The following is a 20680-nucleotide window of genomic DNA, read 5'->3' on the forward strand; positions in this document are numbered from 1 at the left end:
GTTTTTGCAGACTCCCGAATTACATTCTAAACAGGTGACCTTGGGAAAATCATCATAACTTTCTCTCTGAGAATCATATTGAAATTTCGTAAGAAGTTATAGAAAGAGGACGGACTATAGTTTTTTGTGTATATTTTTCAGATTCTAAGGTTGAAACAGTGACACGTGGCACTTCGTACAAGTGTGCTCTACTGAACTAGTCTATAATTAGGTCATCGTGGGAGATTTGACATAACTCTTCCTTGCAGAATCCACTATTGCTCAGACTTGTGGGTTAGAAAGAGAATGTAGAGGGCTACTGCAGGATGCAATTTCAGAACTTGGAGATCTAAAATTACAGAGTTACAGTTGTTTCAAGATCGAGATCCTAAAATCAAGAAAATGCGATATGAGGAAGTTTGGTGGCAAGGATTCGGTAAATTGGATACTACATATAGAGCAATATTTTGATTTACATGAGGTGCAACTATTACAAAAGGTACGTATTGCATCTTCCTATTTAGAACCGGATCAATTTTTATGGTATAAAGGGCTTTGTTCTCGTAAACCACTTGTTACGTGGTCAATTTTCACAGTGGAAATGATATCACATTATGAGGATACAAAGAGCAACACCTTCTTTATCCAATTGATCAATCTAAAAAAAAAGTGTTCAATGGCAAAGCACATCGAGGACTTTCAAAAATTGAATATAAGGGAAAATGATATTCCAGAGAAGCAGAGGATTGATGTATCCATAGGGACTTTAAAGGATAACATTCAACATGAGGTTCATCTTTGGAAACCTAATTCATTGGACAAGGCATTCAGGTTGGTAAGAAAAGTGGAAAGCAAAATTATAGCAACAAGGAAGTATACCCCTCACAACTATAAAGATGGAAGTGTTGTTTCTCCTAGCCTTCAACAACCTACAAGGTTGACACCACAACAATTGGAAGAAAAAAGAGCAAAAGGGCTTTGTTACAATTGTGTTAACAAATACATTAAAGGTCATAAGTGTGTTGAGAAGAAATTATTTTACATAGATTGTGAAGAAGAGGAAGAAAAGGATCAAGAAACATTAAAAGAAGAGGATATACACTAGGAACCAACCCCAGAGAAGGAAGAAATGAATTTGACCATATCTTGTAAAGCACTAGAAAGAATTACCACTCCTCAAACTCTCAAGATAGAAGGACATATCAAGAAGAAAAAGGTTCAAGCAGTGAAAAATCACATCGAGAAAGAAGAAATGAATCCAACCATATCTTGTAATGTATTGGCAAGAATTACCACTCCTAAAACTATCAAGATATAAGGACATAGCAAGAAGAAAAATGTTCAAGAAGTGAAACATCACATCGAGCATCAAGAAATAAATCCGACCATATCTTGTAATGCATTGTAAGAAATTACCACTCCTCAAACTCTTAAGATAGAAGGACATATCAAGAAGAAAAAGATTCAAGCAGTGAAATATAACATCGAGCATCAACAACAAGTTCTCCAACTTTTAAAGGATAATGCCACTTTGGTGCAGAATCGAATGAAACAACAGGAAAATCAACATCACAATGAAAGAAGTTTTGATGTAGGCGATTGGGTATTTTTACGGCTACATCTCAAGCAAGCTATTTATGAAAAGGAAATGTTGGCAATACTACATGCACTTAAGAAATTGCGACCTTACCTAATGGGAAGACACTTCAAGGTAAAAATGGATCATGATAGTCTTAAATGCTTTTTAGAACAAAGACTATCCTTTGAAGAGCAACAAAAATGGGTCACAAATATGTTGGGTTATGACTTTGAAATCATCTACAAAAAAGGGAAGCAAAATGTCGTTGCAGATGCACTCTCAAGAAAGGATGAGGATGTGGAAGCATTGTTTTGTGCTATTTCACAACAAAGATGAGTGTGGATCCAAAAAATATTGCGAAGTCAAGATAAGTGCAAAATAAACTAAAGGCTATGGGAAGTATGGAAATTACCATATGCATTGCAGTGCCATAGAGCGAAAGTAGGAGCAACTCCCTTAAAATGGTAGTTGCCCAACAAGTGATGTCGATTTTTGCTAAGACGCAGTGTCGAGGAGCATAACAATAGAGAACAACAATTGAAGCTATCACAGGTCACCAATGGCGAGATAGACAAGTTGTGCTAGCCACCATCTATTGTGAAGTTGAGCTCGATTTGGGCGAAAATGCGAGAAGCATAGCCAAAATCACCATTGGCTAGGACTTCACAGAGGAGGAGTCCCAATTGATAGATTTTTACAGGGAATACAATTAAGATCTAAGTGCATGGTGCTTAGAGTATTATTGTTTCGAATGATGGTTGTCATGTAACTGGATTGAAACATTCATATTTGCCACAGGGGTGTTCTTCCACATCCCTTGGTCCTTTGGCTAGGTGGGACATCGACAACCCATGCAACCCACTCCCCACGTTTCAAAAAACACCCATTCCAAAGTATTCTAATTTCAAACTTATTTTAATAACTTTTTTTGTTTTTTACTTTATTACATTAAAACTACTAATATATTGTTATTTTAAAGTGCATCTCGTGTGAACCATAAAATAATATCTTTAATATATTGTTATTTTAAAATGCATTTTGTGTGAACCATGAAATAATATATTTAATTATATAAAATAAGATATCATTAAAAAAATATAATATATAATTTGTTTATTATAAATTTTTTATTTATTTATGCAATTATATATATATATTTCTTAAATTTATTTAAATAATTATTTCTAGCATTATAATAAGAGAGAAAAAATATAAAAAAATTAAATTTATATAATTTATATTATATATTATATTTTTTAATAAAAAATATAAACATTTTATTATATATCTTAAATATCATAAAAGAAAATGAAACACCAATTAAAAAATTATACAATTCAATAGAGGTAAATGAAACTGTTAATGGTTGAAATACATCAAAATGTCAATGAAATGGCGTATTTCATTTAAAAAGGAAAGAAGAAAATCACTTTAATTTATTGAAATTGAAATTGAACATGTTTATAACTTTATATTGTTTGAATGTGAAACTTTCAAATTTCACCTTATAACCGTTCAAATTTGGTCTTCCAAACTTTTTGGTATTTGCTAGTGCAAATTACAGAACAAAGATTTAAGTTCACAATAACCTGTATGATTCAGAGCATTTTTATTAACAGTGCTGCTATAAAGAGATATCACAACAACCCATAGTTGAAAATGTCAATTACAGGGCTTCGTTTCGCTGCGGTTCACAGACTGCAATGACCATTCTGGGGCCACCGGTGAACATTATAATAATGACGTACTCTGATCCCAATATTTGCTTTTGACCTTTCATTTTGAAGCGCCTGTTTCTTCCAGCGGCGTCGCAGCGGCTTCCCTACTCCAACAGCCCGCCGACCTTTCTTCCGTCCTTGCCGCAGGTACTTCCATCCTCCCCTACCGAGCAACTGCAGTTTCCCACAATGCTTTGTTGCTAGCACACTCAACAACCCCATATGTTCCAGATTTCCATGTTCTTCTAACTCACAGCAGTCTTTCACTTTAAGCATTCTAAGTTTTGTCAACGGCACCAGCCCCCCTATGGTCTGCAGTTTCGGACACCCACCAGCACTAAGTTTCCTCAATGATCTCAAATGTTCCAGACCTGGAAGTTCTTTTAACTCGCAGCAGTTCGCCACGTTTAGCACTTCAAGTCCTGTCAGCTGCTCCAACCCCTCTATGCTCTGCAGCTTCCCACAGCCACTCGCATTAAGATTCCTCAACCACTTCAGATGTTTGAGGCCATCTGGGATTTCTTTTAACGCACTGCAGTTTGCCAAGTTTAGCTGATGAAGGTCTGTCAGCTGCGCCAATCCCTCTATCCTCTGCAGTTTCCCACAACCACTCGCATCAAGCTTCCACAAGAAATTCAGATGTTCGAGACCACCTGGGATTTCTGTTAACTCACTGCAGTTTGGCACGTTTAATCCTTGAAGTCCTGTCAGCTGCGCTCTGCAGTTTCCCACAGCCACTCGCATCAAACTTCCGCAACGACTTCAGATGTTCAAGACCACCTGGGATTTCCTGTAACTCACAGCAGTTTGCCACGTTTAATTCTTGAAGTCCTGTCAGCTGCGCTAACCCCTCTATGCTCTGTAGTTTCCCACAGCCACTCGCATCAAACTTCCGCAACGACTTCAGATGTTCAAGACCACCTCGGATTTCCTGTAACTCACAGCAGTTTGCCACGTTTAATTCTTGAAGTCCTGTCAGCTGCGCTAACCCCTCTATGCTCTGCAATTTCCCACAGCCACTGGCATTAAGCCTCCTCAATGATGTCAAATGTTCGAGACCCGGCAGCTCCTCAACTGTGTGGCATGCTACGAGTTGGAATTTCTCGAGCCTTTCAAGACCACAAAGTCCTATTTTCCTCAATGTACAACACTCGCTCAACTCTAGCTCTATAAGTGTTGCTGGCAATTCTACAACCTCCGACAAAAAACCACATCCAAGAATGCTGAGATGTTGAAGGTTTGGGCAAAGGCCTTCACAAAATGATAACCCTGAAATGTTTGTCTGGCACAGTCTTAAGTATTTTAGCCCAAACATACAGTTGACAATGGAAGCGTCCAGTTTATTCAACACTATTCCCCCTTCAACTTTTCTGAGTGGCAGTTCACTCAATGGACACTCCTCTATTTCCAACCGCTGAAGATTGTTCAGCTCCACGAGGCATGGTGGTAAGTACTCTAAACCCGAATTCTTGATTTTCAACACTCTCAGCTGGGTCAACAATCTAATGGAATCCGGCAAATGTTTCAACTGAATGCAACCAGAAAGCTTATCTAAGGGGAAAGCTCGCTTCTCAAAACCCCTTCCTAACTGTATATTGCATTAGACCATAAAAATAGAGAAGATTTACAATGCTTGCTCAAGCCCGAGCAACCTCTGCACTAGTACAATCTATCTCATTACCTCACATGTTGACTCTGGCCAATACTTAGCCAATTCTGTTTCCTGTGAAGTTCCTATTTCCTTGTGTTGTTCAATGAGGAATTAGGCCCTCTATGGATTGCGCAGTTCCTTTAGGCTCTTCCTTTGTCTGTATGCACCATCTATACAATTAAGATAATTATACAACCGATAGTACACTGCTCTTGAACTCCAATCTCAACTGGGTAACTCTCAAATATGACATAATAGTGTTATTTATGGCTGAATTATCATTTAACTGGATGAACACATGAAACAACACCCCATTGTCTAACGTCCTACAAGTTCCTCCATCAATTGGAACTAGTTTAACTAACTTTAACTCAGTTAAACTGAATTAATTAATTACAACTCTAAATAAACCCAACCATGGTTCCTATAAGGTAGGAGACACTCTACATGACTCAACTTAGACCCTCAACTCAAATTAACTAAACCAACTAAGTCAAATTAACTTAGTTAACTTGTACAAGTTGTCTTGTGATGTGGAATTACATTTTTATTCCTAGATTAATTCAAGGGAAAATTAAATCAAGATTTTTCTGTTGCATTTTCAACCCTCCCTCTCAACAAGAAAGGGATTCTCATCTACCCTGATAGAGTACCTTTGGAATGTATTGCATGCAAGACCTCTCACTATTGTTGCTTCTACTGCAACATATGCAACTAAGAATAATAAACATAAATAATCATTGAATCAATCTGCCACTGTTTATTGGGAAAATTGTGCTACTGTTGACTCTTCTATTGAGCATTCTGCTCTGCACTCAATGGACCCTACCCAAATTTCTACAATTATGTGACTAAGGATCTACATCGCCCCACCTCACTCTTGGGGGTATGGTTGCATGCATGGCAAAATATGATCTAATCATATTGTTGTTGCTACTACTTTGTTATTGCTTTTGCATTGCTGCTACAACTACTGCAATAATGAGTTTGATCTCCTCAGATCCTAAACTACTAGCTTCCATAGGGATGCTCCCTCTAAAACTAGACTCCCATTGAGTCTCGATTTCCTTTTGGGAAATCTCTCTGCTCCTCATTCTTCCAATATCAATGATCACAAATTTTTATGTCACTAAAAATTGGCTCACTGATCTACCCGCTAGCAGCCTTCTAGCTCCATTAAGAAGTCTGCATATAGGGTCTTCAGGATCTGCCCTGAACTAGGGCTCCATAACTATGCCTCCTAACAACTCATTAGTTCTTTAATGATGAGTGTACATAAATACTTCAAGGATTGGTCCTAATGTGATTCCAGAGCTCTAATACCATGTAGAAATTCCTATGTAGATTCAAACTACTATTTGTAATTTACTAAAACAATAGACTTGAATCTACTCTACTCATCAACAGAAACAATTAATCGATAGAAAAATCACAACATAAACATGAGACAAGATTCAATCACATATTCTCAGAGATTTATCTAAGGGGAAAGCTCACTACTCAAAACCCCTTCCTATATGTATATTGAATTAGATCATAAAAATAAAGAATATTTACAATAGTTGCTTAAGCATAAGCAACCTCTGCACTAGTACAATCTATCTCACTACCTCACAAGCTGGCGCTGGTCAATACTTAGCCTATTTAGTTACTTGCCAAGCTCCTATTTCTTTTCACTGTTCAATGAGGAATTAGGCCCCTATTTAACAGGAGCTTTCCTCCATTGGATTGCACAGTCCCTTTAGGCTCTTCCTTTGACTGCATGCACCATCTGTATAATTCAGATATTTATACAATTGATAGTGCACTGCCCTTGAAATCCAATCTCAACTGGGTAACTCTTCGATTTGACATGCATGAGTTATTTATGGTTGAATTATCAGTTAATTGGTTGAACACAGAAGGCAACACCCCATTGTTTGACGTCCTACTAGTTCCTCCATCAGTTGGAACTAATTTAACTGACTTTAGCTCAGTTAAATTGAATTAATTAATTACAACTCAAAATAAACTCAACTAGGGCTCCTATAAAGTAGGAGACACTCTACATTACTCTAGTTAGACCCTCAACTCGAATTAATTGAACCAACTAAGTCAAATTAACTTAGTTAACTCATACAAGTTGTCTTGTGATATGTAATTACAATTTTATTCCTAATTTAATTCATGGGAAAATTAAATCAAGATTTTCTTGTTGCATTTTCAACACAGACCGACGACTAAGTTCATAAATCAAAAACCATGGTATGTGAGCATACAAAGAGTAGGGTCGATCAAAACAAAACAAAGAGAGAAGTGCATAAGGAAAATAAGAAGACCAGAGAACGAAAGAGTGTTAGGTCCCTATACTACTAGTGTAACCCCTTATTGTTATTAGTACAACCCCCTTATTATATTGTCGTGCCCATGTAGTCCCCATATTGTTATTATTGTGCCCCATAGAAGCCCACTATTGTTATTATTATGTCCTTTCATTATTATTGTTATGTCAGCTCTAATTATATTATGACCCCTTAGACTCCTATATATAGAAAGGAGGTCTTGTTAGTTGTATCATCTAAGAATTGTTCATTTGTGTAGTGTAAAGGAGGTTGCCCCCTCGAAGAGGCTTATTTCTAAGGCGTTGATCTATCTTTTCTGTCTTTTTGTGAGCTGGTTTCTTAACATTTGGTATCTGAGCTTTAGATTCTAGGGTTTTGCTGCTCCAAACAGGTCTTCGTGGAATTTTCGCTATAACTTTTTTTCTGCGACGTTTCAGAAGCTACAACAAAAACACATTTGAGACAAAGTAACGTGAAACCGTAGATCCAAATTTCAGATCTTGTCTTGCTATATTGTCAAAGATATGATCTGAGTAATTTAGGGTTTTTGCAAGCTCCATAATTTCATCTCAAACAGGTCATGGTGGAATTTTCGTTATAATATTTTTTCTGCGAAGGTTCAGACTCTGAAATTAAAACCCATTTGAACCGAAATCTTGGTGATGCTTGGGTCCAAATTTCAGATCTTTTATCGCTATATTTTTGGAGATATAATCTGAGGAAGTTAGGGTTTTTGCAGACTCCCGAATTACATTCTAAATAGGTGACCTTGGGAAAATCGTCATAACTTTCTCTCTGAGAATCATATTGAAATTTCATAAGAAGTTACAGAAAGAGGACGGACTGTAGTTTTTTGTGTATATTTTTCAGATCCTAAGGTTGAAACAGTGACATGTGGCACTTCATACAAGTGTGCTCTACTGAACTAGTCTATAATCAAGCCATCGTGGAGATTTGACATAACTCTTCCTTGCAGAATCCACTATTGCTCAGACTTGTGGGTTAGAAAGAGAATGTAGAGGGCTACCGCAGGATGCAATTTCAGAACTTGGAGATCTAAAATTACAGAGTTACAGTTGTTTCAAGATTGAGATCCTAAAATCAAGAAAACGTGATATGAGGAAGTTTGGTGGCAAGGATCCGGTAAATTGGATACTACAGATGGAGCAATATTTTGATTTACATGAGGTGCAACTATTACAAAAGGTATGTATTGCATCTTCATATTTAGAACAGGATCAATTTTTATGGTATAAAGGGCTTTGTTCTCATAAACCACTTGTTACATGGTCAATTTTCATGGAGGAAATGATAGCACATTATGAGGATACAAAGAGCAACACCTTCTTTAGCCAATTGCTAAATCTAAAAAAAAATTGTTCAATGGCAAAGCACATTGAGGACTTTCAAAAATTGAATATAAAGGAAAATGATATTCCAGAGAAGCAGAGGATTGATGTATCCATAGGGACTTTAAAGGATAACATTCAACATGAGGTTCATCTTTGGGAACCTGATTCATTGGACAAGGCATTCAAATTGGTAAGAAAAGTGGAAAGAAAAATTTTGGCAACAAGGAAGTCTACCCCTCACAACTATAAAGATGGAAGTGTTGTTTCTCCTAGCCTTCAACAACCTACAAGGTTGACACCACAACAATTGGAAGAAAAAAGAGCAAAAGGGATTTGTTACAATTGCAATAACAAATACATTAAAGGCCATAAGTATGTTGAGAAGAAATTATTTTACATAGATTGTGAAGAGGAGGAAGAAAAGCATCAAGAAACATCAAAAGAAGAGGATATACACTAGGAACCAACCCCAGAGAAAGAAGAAATGAATCCGACCATATCTTGTAAAGCATTAGAAAGAATTACCACTCCTCAAACTCTCAAGATAGAAGGACATATCAAGAAGAAAAAGGTTCAAGAAGTGAAAGATCACATCGAGAAAGAAGAAATGAATCCGACCATATCTTGTAATGCATTAGCAAGAATTACCACTCCTAAAACTATCAAGATAGAAGGACATAGCAATAAGCAAAATGTTCAAGAAGTGAAACATCACATCGAGCATCAAGAAATAAATCCGACCATATCTTGTAATGCATTGTAAGAAATTACCACTCCTCAAAGTCTTAAGATAGAATGACATATCAAGAAGAAAAAGATTCAAGCATTGAAATATCACATCGAGCATCAACAAGTTTTCCAACTTTTAAAGGATAATGCCACTTTGGTGCAGAATCGAATGAAACAACAGGCAGATCAACATCGCAGTGAAATAAGTTTTGATGTAGGCGATTGGGTATTTTTACGGCTACATGTCAAGCAAGCTATTTATGAGAAGGAAATGTTGGCAATACTACATGCACTTAAGAAATTGCGACCTTGCCTAATGGGAAGACACTTCAAGGTAAAAACGGATCATGATAGTCTTAAATACTTTTTAGAACAAAGATTATCCTCTGAAGAGCAACAAAAATGGGTCATGACTTTGAAATCATCTACAAAAAAGGGAAGCAAAATGTCGTTGCAGATGCACTCTCAAGAAAGGATGAGGATGTGGAAGCATTGTTTTGTGCTATTTCTATTATCCAACTAGATTGGATAAACGAAGCAAGGGATGAATGGAAGAAGGACGAAGAAGTGTGACCACTCATTCAAAAGTTGCAGAAGATCCTAGTTCAAACAATATTGTCAGAACTTGACGAGGAAGGAAAAATCATATTGGAACCTAGAGCAGTCACAGAAACAAGAACTCGACAACTACGAAATTGATCAATTTCAGAGTATCTCATCAAGTGGAAGAACTTACATGCTCAAGATTCCACATGGGAGGACAAGAACTCTATACAAAAGCATCAAGAACTACTCAAGCGTTGAGGACAACACTTTTTGAAGGAGAGGGGCATGTTAGGTCCCTATACTACTAGTGTAACCCCTTATTGTTATTAGTACAACCCCCTTATTATATTGTTGTGCCCATGTAGTCCCCATATTGTTATTATTGTGCCCTTACATTATTATTGTTATTTCGGCTCTAATTATATTATGACCCCTTAGACTCCTATATATAGAAAGGAGGTCTTGTCAGTTGTATCATCTAAGAATGGTTCATTTGTGTAATGTAAAGGAGGTTGCCCCCTTGAAGAGGCTTATTTCTAAGGCGTTGATCTATCTTTTCTATTTTTTTGTGAGCTGGTTTCATAACAAAGACGAAGTGTGGATCCAAAAAATATTGCGAAGTCAGGAGAAGTCCAATGATGCTGCATCCAAAGACTTCAATTAGTAGGAATGAGTATATGAACTCTAATTTCCTAGGAGCCTAAGTGCAAAGGCTTTTGGATGGTTGTTTGACCTACAAGAGGAAGATAAGTGCAAAATAAACTAAAGGCTACAGGAAGTATGAAAATTACCATATGCATTGCAGTGCCATAGAGAAAAAGTAGGAGCAACTCCCTTAAAATGGTAGTTGCCCAACAAGTGATGTCGATTTTTGCTAAGACGGAGTGTCTAGGAGCATAACAATAGAGAACAACAATTGAAGCTATCACAGGTCACCAATGGCGAGATAGACAAGTTGTGCTAGCCACTATCTATTGTGAAGTTGAGCTCGATTTGGGCGAAAATGCGAGAAGCGTAGCCAAAATCACCATTGGCTAGGACTTCACAAAAGAGGAGTCCCAATTGATAGATTTTTACAGGGAATACAATTAAGATCTAAGTGCATGGTGCTTAGAGTATTATTGTTTCGAATGATGATTGACATGTAACTGGATAGAAACATTCATATTTGCCACAGGGGTGTTCTTCCACGTCCCTTGGTCCTTTGGCTAGGTGGGACATCGACAACCCATGGAACCCACTCCCCCACGTTTCAAAAAACACCCATTCCAAAGTATTCTAATTTCAAACTTATTTTAATAACATTTTTTGTTTTTTACTTTATTACATTAAAACTATTAATATATTATTATTTTAAAATGCATCTCGTGTGAACCATGAAATAATATCTTTAATATATTGTTATTTTAAAATACATTTTGTGTGAACCGTGAAATAAAATATAATATATAATTTGTTTATTATAAAGTTTTTATTTATTTATTCAATTTTCCTATATATATCTATCTATATATATTTCTTAAATTTATTTAAATAATTATTTTTAGCATTATAATAACAGAGAAAAAAAATATAAAAAAACATTAAATTAATATAATTTATATTATATATTTTAATAAAAAATATAAACATTTTATTGTATATCTTAAATATCATAAAAGAAAATGAAACACCAATTAAAAAAATATACAATTCAATACGAGGTAAACGAAACTGTTAATGGTTGAAATACATCAAAATGTCAATGAAATGACGTATTTCATTTAAAAAGGAAAGAAGAAAATCACTCTAATTTATTGAACATGTTTATAACTTTATGTTGTTTGAATGTGATACTTTCAAATTTCACCTTATAACCGTTCAAATTTGGTCTTCCAAACTTTTTGGTATTTGCTAGTGCTAATTACAGAACAAAGATTTAATTACTAACAGTGCTGCTATAAGGAGATATCACAACAACCCATAGTTGAAAATGTCAATTACATGGCTTCGTTTCGCTGCGGTGAACATTATAATAATGATGTACTCTGATCCCAATATTTGCTTTTGATCTTTCATTTTGAAGCGTCTGTTTCTTCCAGCGGCGTCGCAGCCAGGCCTGGAATTTCAAATCTCCTTTGACCGTCAAATGAAAATTTAATGACGTTTTTATATTTTTCATGCCTTTCATTATACGTTCTATGCAAATTTGTGAGTGTCAACTTCCTCTTATAGGGAAACTCTCTTTCAACTACTCTTGCATCTCAACTTTCACCAATCTCTCTGAAAGTGTCTTTTTTTTTTCCCTAAGTTAGCATATGTGCTTCAAAATAGCATACAACCACACTTTTAAGAGTTTATAAAGATTTTCAACTTTTTGGGTTAATAATTTTGATTATATACTTAAATTTTAATATGAGAAAGGCACTAAAGAAGGTCACATAGTTAGGATGATAAGGATCCTCAAACATCATTGGATGAGATGGTGTTATGCATCTCTCTAAGCATATTAGACGCGGAAAACCGGCATCAAGGGAAAAATACTAAATGGAAGTAACTAGTTGTCGAAGAACCATTGCCCATCACAAATGATTTGTTGGCTAAGCCCAATCATGACACCTTTGATCTTTTAGCTAAAATCTATGATAACTTGTGTTTAAAATAACAATAATTATGTATATTGTTAATGCAACCATCAAGACATAAACTAATACTTTTAATGGTTTTCGTATTAAACTTTGTGCATGTGATCTCTCTCAAATTTGCTAAGTTCCATCTACAACATGGGACGAATAAATAGTTTGTTACAACAATGAAGTGGACAGAAGTATCATCCTCATTGTGAAAGGTTTGAACTAACATTGCTAATTTTTTATAAGCATGATTCTAGGCAATGGGGGTTATTTATTTTGATGACAAGGGAAAAATTATGATGATTTTTACAACTAATTGAGGAGCCTTTTATTAAGGATATGAACAATAGTGTGAAGAAATGCTAAGTCAATTTTTTTCTAAGAACATGCGCATGGATTGTGGTGAACTTTTGCAATTTGAGACCTTTTGAGGAATATATTTTCATGCTTCAAAGGTAGGCGGGCTTCAAAGAAAACTCTTTCCGATATGAAAGATGAAAATTGTCGTACATTGTGCAGATATGAAAGTAGATTGAAAATATACCGAAAAGATTCAGCATAATTATAAATTTGACCATGAACTTAGCCTAATTTAAATATTTAAGTTAAAAAAAGACAAATTAATTTATATGTTTAAAATTAAATTTTAAAATATAAATATTTTAAAATTTTGTAATAAAATTAGAAAATACGAATCAAAATTGTTTCTACAAATTCATACCAATAGAAAAACTCCGAAAAGTATAGTAATTAATTAACGTTCAACTCTAAATCTCCTTATACCACAAATAGGATGGTGAGTCAATATCATTGACTATAATGGAAATCAATTTATGTAGAAACGCAAGCTTCAAACTAGAGACAATGCATATCATCAATGGTGAAATCAAGTGAAATCAAGTTCCTCCCATAAATAACTCCCACATGAAGCTTAACACGGCCATTGTAGATCTCTAAAGACATGAAAGTGACCAATGTAAACACATTTAAAGATAGAAAGTTTGTGTATTGTATCATTTGAAAACTAAAAGAAAACAAATGATTCAATTCAAATGCATTACCAAAAAGACTCAAAAATACAATGAGAATCTAAATTTAAATGCAAGTCGTCCTACTTAAATGCCACGGCAGGCAGACATGAAACAAAATCCAGCCTATGAAACTTTAAATTAAATTTAAATCTAGAATTCGCCGAATTATAAAATTAAATTCATACCCAGACTTCGCAAACATTCAAAAGTAAAACTAACCATAAGAACAACAAAAATAACAGAAAAACTCACCTTTACTGTTTTTGAAAATCAGAGGAGGAGATTGGGTCTGCAAATCAAAAAATTAAAGAAAAATTGTCCTCTGCTTTGGTGGTTCTTCCTCTGTTAAAAAAATATGTATCACCCTCTAAAAAAATCTCTGTCTTCAGCCCTTAAAATTGAATTACCAATCTTTATTTAATTTTACGAAAGAAATCATTTAACATTTACACCGAAGCCGTCATTTCTTCTGCGAGTATTCAATAGTCTGGATCGGGTCTGGAATAATCTACGGCTGAGCCCGTGAGGTTGACTGAGCCTATATTCCCTCATCCCCTAAAATTTATGACGGGCAAGCTAGATACCTGAACGTCAAATTTACGGTTTGAGATTTTTTTTAACCGTCATTTTATACGTTTGAAAAAAAAAATGTGCCGTCAATTACGTTTAAAAATCGAAAAAACGTTCTGTGGAACGTCAAATTCCAGGCCTGGTCGCAGCGGCTTCCCTACTCCAACAGCCCGCCGACTTTTCTTCCGTCCTTGCCGCAGGAACTTCCATCCTCCCCTACCCAGCAACTGCAGTTTCCCACAATGCTTTGTTGCTAGCACCCTCAACAACCCCATATGTTCCAGATTTCCATGTTCTTCTAACTCACAGCAGTGTTTCACGTTAAGCATTCTAAGTTTTGCCAACTGTGCCAGCCCCCCTATGCTCTGCAGTTTCCGACACCCAGCAGCATTAAGTTTCCTCAATGATCTCAAATGTTCCAGACCTGGAAGTTCTTTTAACTCGCAGCAGTTCGCCACGTTTAGCACTTCAAGTCTTGTCAGCTGCTCCAACCCCTCTATGCTCTGCAGCTTCCCACAGCCACTCGCATTAAGATTCCTCAACCGCTTCAGATGTTCGAGACCACCTGGAATTTCTTTTAACTCACTGCAGTTTGCCACGTTTAGCACTTCAAGTCCTGTCAGCTGCTCCAGCCCCTCCATGCTCTGCAGCTTCCCACAGCCACTCGCATTAAGATTCCTCAACCTCTTCAGATGTTTGAGACCACCTGGAATTTCTTTTAACTCACTGCAGTTTGCCACGTTTAGTTCTTCAAGTCCTGTCAGCCGCGCCAATTCCTCTATCCTCTGCAGTTTCCCACAGCCACTCGCATCAAGCTTCCACAACCGCTTCAGATGTTTGAGGCCATCTGGGATTTCTTTTAACTCACTGCAGTTTGCCACGTTTAGGTCCTCAAGTCCTGTCAGCTGCCCCAACCCCTCTATGCTCTGCAATTTCCCACAACCACTCGCATCAAACTTCCACAACGACTTCAGATGTTCGAGACCACCTGGAATTTCTTTTAACTCACTGCAGTTTGCCACTTTTAGTTTTTCAAGTCCTGTCAGCTGCGCCAACCCCTCTATGCTCTGCAGTTTCCCACAGCCACTCGCATCAAACATCCGCAACGACTTCAGATGTTCAAGACCACCTGGGATTTCCTGTAACTCACAGCAGTTTGCCACGTTTAATTCTTGAAGTCTTGTCAGCAGCGCTAACCCCTCTATGCTCTGCAGTTTCCCACAGCCACTCGCATCAAACCTCCGCAACGACTTCAGATGTTCAAGACCAACTGGGATTTCCTGTAACTCACAGCAGTTTGCCACGTTTAATTCTTGAAGTCCTGTCAGCTGCGCTAACCCCTCTATGCTCTGCAGTTTTCCAGATCCGCTGGCATTAAGCTTCCTCAACTGCGTCAGATGTTGGAGAGCACCTGGGATTTCCTTTAACTCACAGCAGTTTGCCAAGTTTAGCTCTTCAAGTCCTGTCAGCTGCGCTAACCCCTCTATGCTCTGCAGTTTCCCACAGCCACTCGCATCAAGATTCTTCAACAATTTCAAATGTTCGAGACCACCTGTGATTTCCTTTAACTCACCGCAGTTTGCCACGTTTAGTTCTTTAAGTCCTGTCAGCTGCACCAAGCCCTCTATGCTCTGCAATTTCCCACAGCCACTGGCATTAAGCTTCCTCAATGATGTCAAATGTTCGAGACCCGGAATTTCTTCCAGCTCTGAGCAATCTTCCATGTCTAGTACATCCAGTTTTGGCAGCTGCGCCAACCCCACTATGCTCCGCACTTTCCGACACCCACTGGCTTTAAGCTCCCTCAACAAAGTCAAATGTTCCAGACCTGGAAGTTCTTTTAACGAACAGCATTTTTCCGTGTTTAGCACTTGAAGTTCTGTCAACTGAGCCAACCCGTCTATTCTTTTCAGATAGTGGCAGTTAACCTTCAGCTCCTTCAGACGTCCCAACGTTTCAAGACCTGGCAGCTCCTCAACTGTGTGGCATGCTACGAGTTGGAATTTCTCGAGCCTTTCAAGACCACAAAGTCCTATTTTCCTCAATGTACAACACTCGCTCAACTCTAGCTCTATAAGTGTTGCTGGCAATTCTACAACCTCCGACAAAAAACCACATCTAAGAATGCTGAGATGTTGAAGGTTTGGGCAAAGGCCTTCAGAAAATGATAACCCTGAAATGTTTGTCCGGCACAGTTTTAAGTATTTTAGCCCAAACATACAGTTGACAATGGAAGCGTCCACTTTATTCAGCACTATTCCCCCTTCAACTTTTCTGAGTGGCAGTTCACTCAACGGACACTCCTCTATTTCCAACCGCTGAAGACTGTTCAGCTCCACGAGGCATGGTGGTAAGTACTCTAAACCCGAATTCTTGATTTTCAACTCTCTCAGCTGGGTCAACAATCTAATGGAATCCGGCAAATGTTTCAACTGAATGCAACCAGAAAGCTCCAATTCCTGTAAGCTCCTTAAGTCACCGATGTTATCGGGCAGACGTTTCAATTGGCTTCCTAAATGCAGAACTTGCAAATCACTTAGCTCTCCGATAGCACTTGGCAATTCTTTTAAATTTGTACCAGATAAAAATAATTTTAGCAATGACCGGTTATGTGAGACTTGGGGAGGCCATACTTCAATTTTCGGACAATGTCGGAGGTCTAAGCATTCAAGGGAACTTATCTTTCCAAGAGTTTCAGGAAATATCTGCAACTTTCGACAAGAGCGCAAAACCAAACGTTGCAGGTTCTGTAACTCCCCAAAGGAATCTGGGAGCCTCTCTAATTCATTGGCACAACGCAAGTCAATATGTCGGAGGTTCTTTAACCTCCCAAAGGAATCTGGAAGCTTCTTTAAGTTACCGCAATAAGACAAATCAATATGTTCGAGGTTCTTTAACTCACCGAGGGAATCTGGAAGACTTTTTAAGTTATCGCACCAAAACAAATCAATATGTTCGAGGTTCTTTAACTCACCAAGGGAATCTGGAAGCTTCTCTAGTTTTTCACAAAAACGGAGCTTAATACGTCGGAGATTATTTAACTCGCCAAGGGAATCTGGAAGCTTTTCTAATTCATGGCAATCAGACAAGTCAATATGCTGGAGGTTCTTTAATTTCCCAAGGGAATCTGGAAGCCCCTTTAATGAAATACAGTAGGAGAAATTAACCTGTTGGAGATTCCTCAAGTTTCCAAAGGAATTTGGAAGCATATTCAACTGCTGACAACCTAACAGATCAATATGTTGGAGTTTCGTTAAATTGCCAAAACAATCCGGCAGCGACTCCATTGAACCGCAGTTGATTAAGCTCAGGTGCTCCAAAGATTGCATATGGCAGAATTCATCTGGCAAAGTTTTCAGATGAACAGGAGAAAAATGAGATGATTTTAGGACAAAATTTTCGAGTTGTTTCAACTTACCTATGGACTTTGGAAGTTCTAAAAGGTCAGAGTCAATAATACTCAACTCCCTCAAGTATAAAGGTACCTGCAATGTTCACAAATTTTCCAAAAGTAAGTAGGGCCGTGGATGTCAATTGGAAACGTGGTGGTCTACCAAGATGGAATATATCCAAAAGCAATTTCGTAAGGGAAGAACAAGCTCGATTAAAAAATTACTATATATACCTGAGTATTATGATCTTCCCACAGTGTTTTCAATGTTGCCGACCTGCACACTTGCAGAACCCTCAAACGCTCCATTGGAATCCAGGGAGGGAGGGAATAATAGGGACATCTATCCCATCTCAGCCATATGAGATGTTGTGACCGTGCAGTCTTGAATATGCTTTCTTCCAAACAATCCCCTTCAACTCTAAGCAGCTTCAGCCCGCGCATACCATGGAAGAGATCGCCCAGCTCCGCACGGTTTTCAACCGGCGTTTCAACCATGTTAATTCCACGCACCTAAATTGTTCACTGGAAACTGTTACAAACAATATTGACATCCTTGCAAAACCTAAGAATTCAGTTCTTTTGGACACAATTTTGAGACCACAACATTATTTTGAAGGTCGTTCTAAAATCTTAAGAATACTTACAGTTGATTTGGCCGGCACATCCTGAAGAAAGTTGTCAGTTAAGCGCCAAACCCTATACGGAGGTTCTTTCTTTCCAATATGTCTGCCCATGTCTCTGACATGGTCGTGCATTCTTATACGGTTTCCTTCGTCAATTTCCACAAGACATTTGTTTTCAAGGTTCCGAAGACCAAGACATCCTTCCCAGCCGGATTCGTCCCATACTTTGACGGCGGTATCCATGGCTTCTCCTATGAAGAAACAAGCGATGTCTAAGAAGATCTGCTTCTCCTCTTCATCCAGACTGTCATAGCTAATTCTGAGTCTGCTCTGGATATCGTCCGGAAGAATTTTGGAGATTTTGCGCAGCTGTGCTTTCCAATGGTTCAAATTCTTCTTCCCACGAAGAAGGGCCCCAAGCACTTTCAGAGACAACGGTAGTCCATGGCAGGCATCCAGAAACTCTTCAACCACTTCATCAAATCCTACAACAGGATGAGGCTGGCCAAACGCATGCGAGCAAAAGAGCTCTTTGGAGTGCTGTCGATTCAGGCCTGTTAGCCTGTAAATTGATGACTCTGGGATGTCTGAACTTGTGAGAACATCCTTATTGCGAGATGTCACTAAAATTAAGCTACCGGAATCAAGGGCATCCTTAGCTGGTAGAAGTAATGCATCCAGCTGCTGAATATGATCCACATCATCTAAAATGACCAGAGCATGAGAAGATAAGAGAGAGTTTCTTAGCTTCTCTTTACCTTCGTCAGCATTGGATATTTGCACATTTAATTGAGTGGTGTCCTTAATAAGGATACTCTGCAAGGAATGCAGGGAATTTACAGATTTTTCTCTGACATCAAATAAAAAGCTAGATCGCTTATAATTTGATCTCAGACGGTTAAAAATTTCTTTTGCTAAGGTGGTTTTGCCAACCCCACCAAGGCCCACGATTCCTATAACTCTAGTTTCCCCGCCCCGCTGCTGGTGCAATAAATCTTCGAAATCTCTTACTTTTTGATCCAAACCTGTTGGATATTTGGACACGTCCAGAGGTGGCTTTTTGACCTTTTCCAATACTAGTTGCACGACCTCATTCACTAGCCGCCACTCGACACTGAATTAATATTCACAAACAAAATCACCAATTACCAGTAAGAAACGCCTACATAAATGCTTTGTTATATACCTATGAAACTAAACAATATAATAAGAGAAACAGGAAGAATTGGAAGACTAACCCATCGTACGCTCCCTCCAGGTCGAAACCGCTTATATGTGAAGCACTTGAAAGAGCGTTTCTCCATTTTTCTATGATGTCGGAGTCGTAACGGGGCTTCTCGGAGTCCGTTGTTTTCTTCCCTTGGAGCTTGCTCAGCGCCTTAGCATACACTCCGTCTTTGCCGAGTGTCCAGCGCAGATCAGCAGGGTTAACACGGTAGAATATTGGAATAATGGTTGACCGCCCCGACTCCATCGATTCCATCATGACTTGTAGCTCATTGAGACACCACTCTGAGTCTGCATATCCAGGGGAAAATATTGCTATATGTACGGAGGCCGCTCGTATAGCTGCAGCTATTTGAGATGTGAAGAAGTCTCCCTTCTCCATTTCTTCCTTGTCCAGAAACACTTGCAATCCATGTACATCATGAAGGCGATTGTAGAGATGGCCGGCGATAGATAACTTGGTGTCCGGCCCGCGGTGGTTGATAAAGACCTGGTAGGGAGCCTTGTTGCCAGACGAGTTGGACGACGATGCCAAAGGATTTGCCATGGAATACACAATGAAAAAACAAAGATGAAATGTATGAGAGGGATTGGAACTAAAACCTGGATCCCGTTGATCTCACAAGTGCGATGAGCCTACCAGCCGCTTCCAAGTTACCACCAGGGTTTGGTAATCTTAATATTTTCAGATTCCTGGTCTGGTTGATCTCACAAGTGCAGAGTGGCTACCAGCCGCTTCCAAGTTCCAGCGCGACTTTTGTATATCTGTGTATATCTCTCCCAATATGTTAAGAGTAAAACTGCAATGATTTCAAACCAGAGCTCCTTCTCCTATTTCGAAACCCTAATTCAAAGGTAGAAAGAGGAGTTATAATGTGTCACGAAATACTACTCATCAAAGGAAGCGACTTGGGAACTTAGTGGGTGAAACAGGGAAGCATCTCGCCACCGACCACACCACATGGAGACCACTGATCACCGACCCATAACAGGTCAGACGTACCCATCAAACGAAGCGACCTGGGAATTTCGTGGGCGAAACAGGGAAGCATCTCACCACCGATAACACCACATGGAGACCCCACGTCAGACTAGCAGTAGATAATGGAGACCACTGATCACGCGCTGAGTCCTATGGAGATGGCTTTTTCCCGATGGATATTACTTTGTTATCTTTAGTTTATGGAAACAGTTCGCTGAGAGGGACATAAAGTTTGTGACCAAAATATTATATTATAATAATGGTCCGAAGCCCATGCTAATTCGCTAAGAAATTTGACGAGCAAATTGTCCGTTACGTTATGAGCAGCTTCACACGGGATGGAATTTGACAACAGGGTGATTTTTT

General features: G+C 38.3%; 1 protein-coding gene across 1 annotated transcript; it reads right to left on the reverse strand.

Moving 5' to 3' along the window:
- Positions 1–3003: 3003 nt before the first annotated feature.
- On the reverse strand, positions 3004–20226 carry LOC149213633 (uncharacterized). Its single transcript, XM_089389096.1, is given in 6 exon segments — positions 3004–4000; positions 4002–4864; positions 14178–17573; positions 17714–17992; positions 18127–19219; positions 19344–20226. Coding segments are annotated over 6 exon segments (6918 nt in total). The 5' UTR covers positions 19880–20226; the 3' UTR covers positions 3004–3249.
- Between the last annotated feature and the right edge of the window lie 454 nt (positions 20227–20680).

The sequence above is a fragment of the Pinus tabuliformis genome, chromosome 1_1 (genome assembly GCF_031772625.1).
Source record: "Pinus tabuliformis cultivar Carrire ecotype Pingquan chromosome 1_1, CPIR1, whole genome shotgun sequence".
NCBI lineage: Eukaryota > Viridiplantae > Streptophyta > Pinopsida > Pinales > Pinaceae > Pinus > Pinus tabuliformis.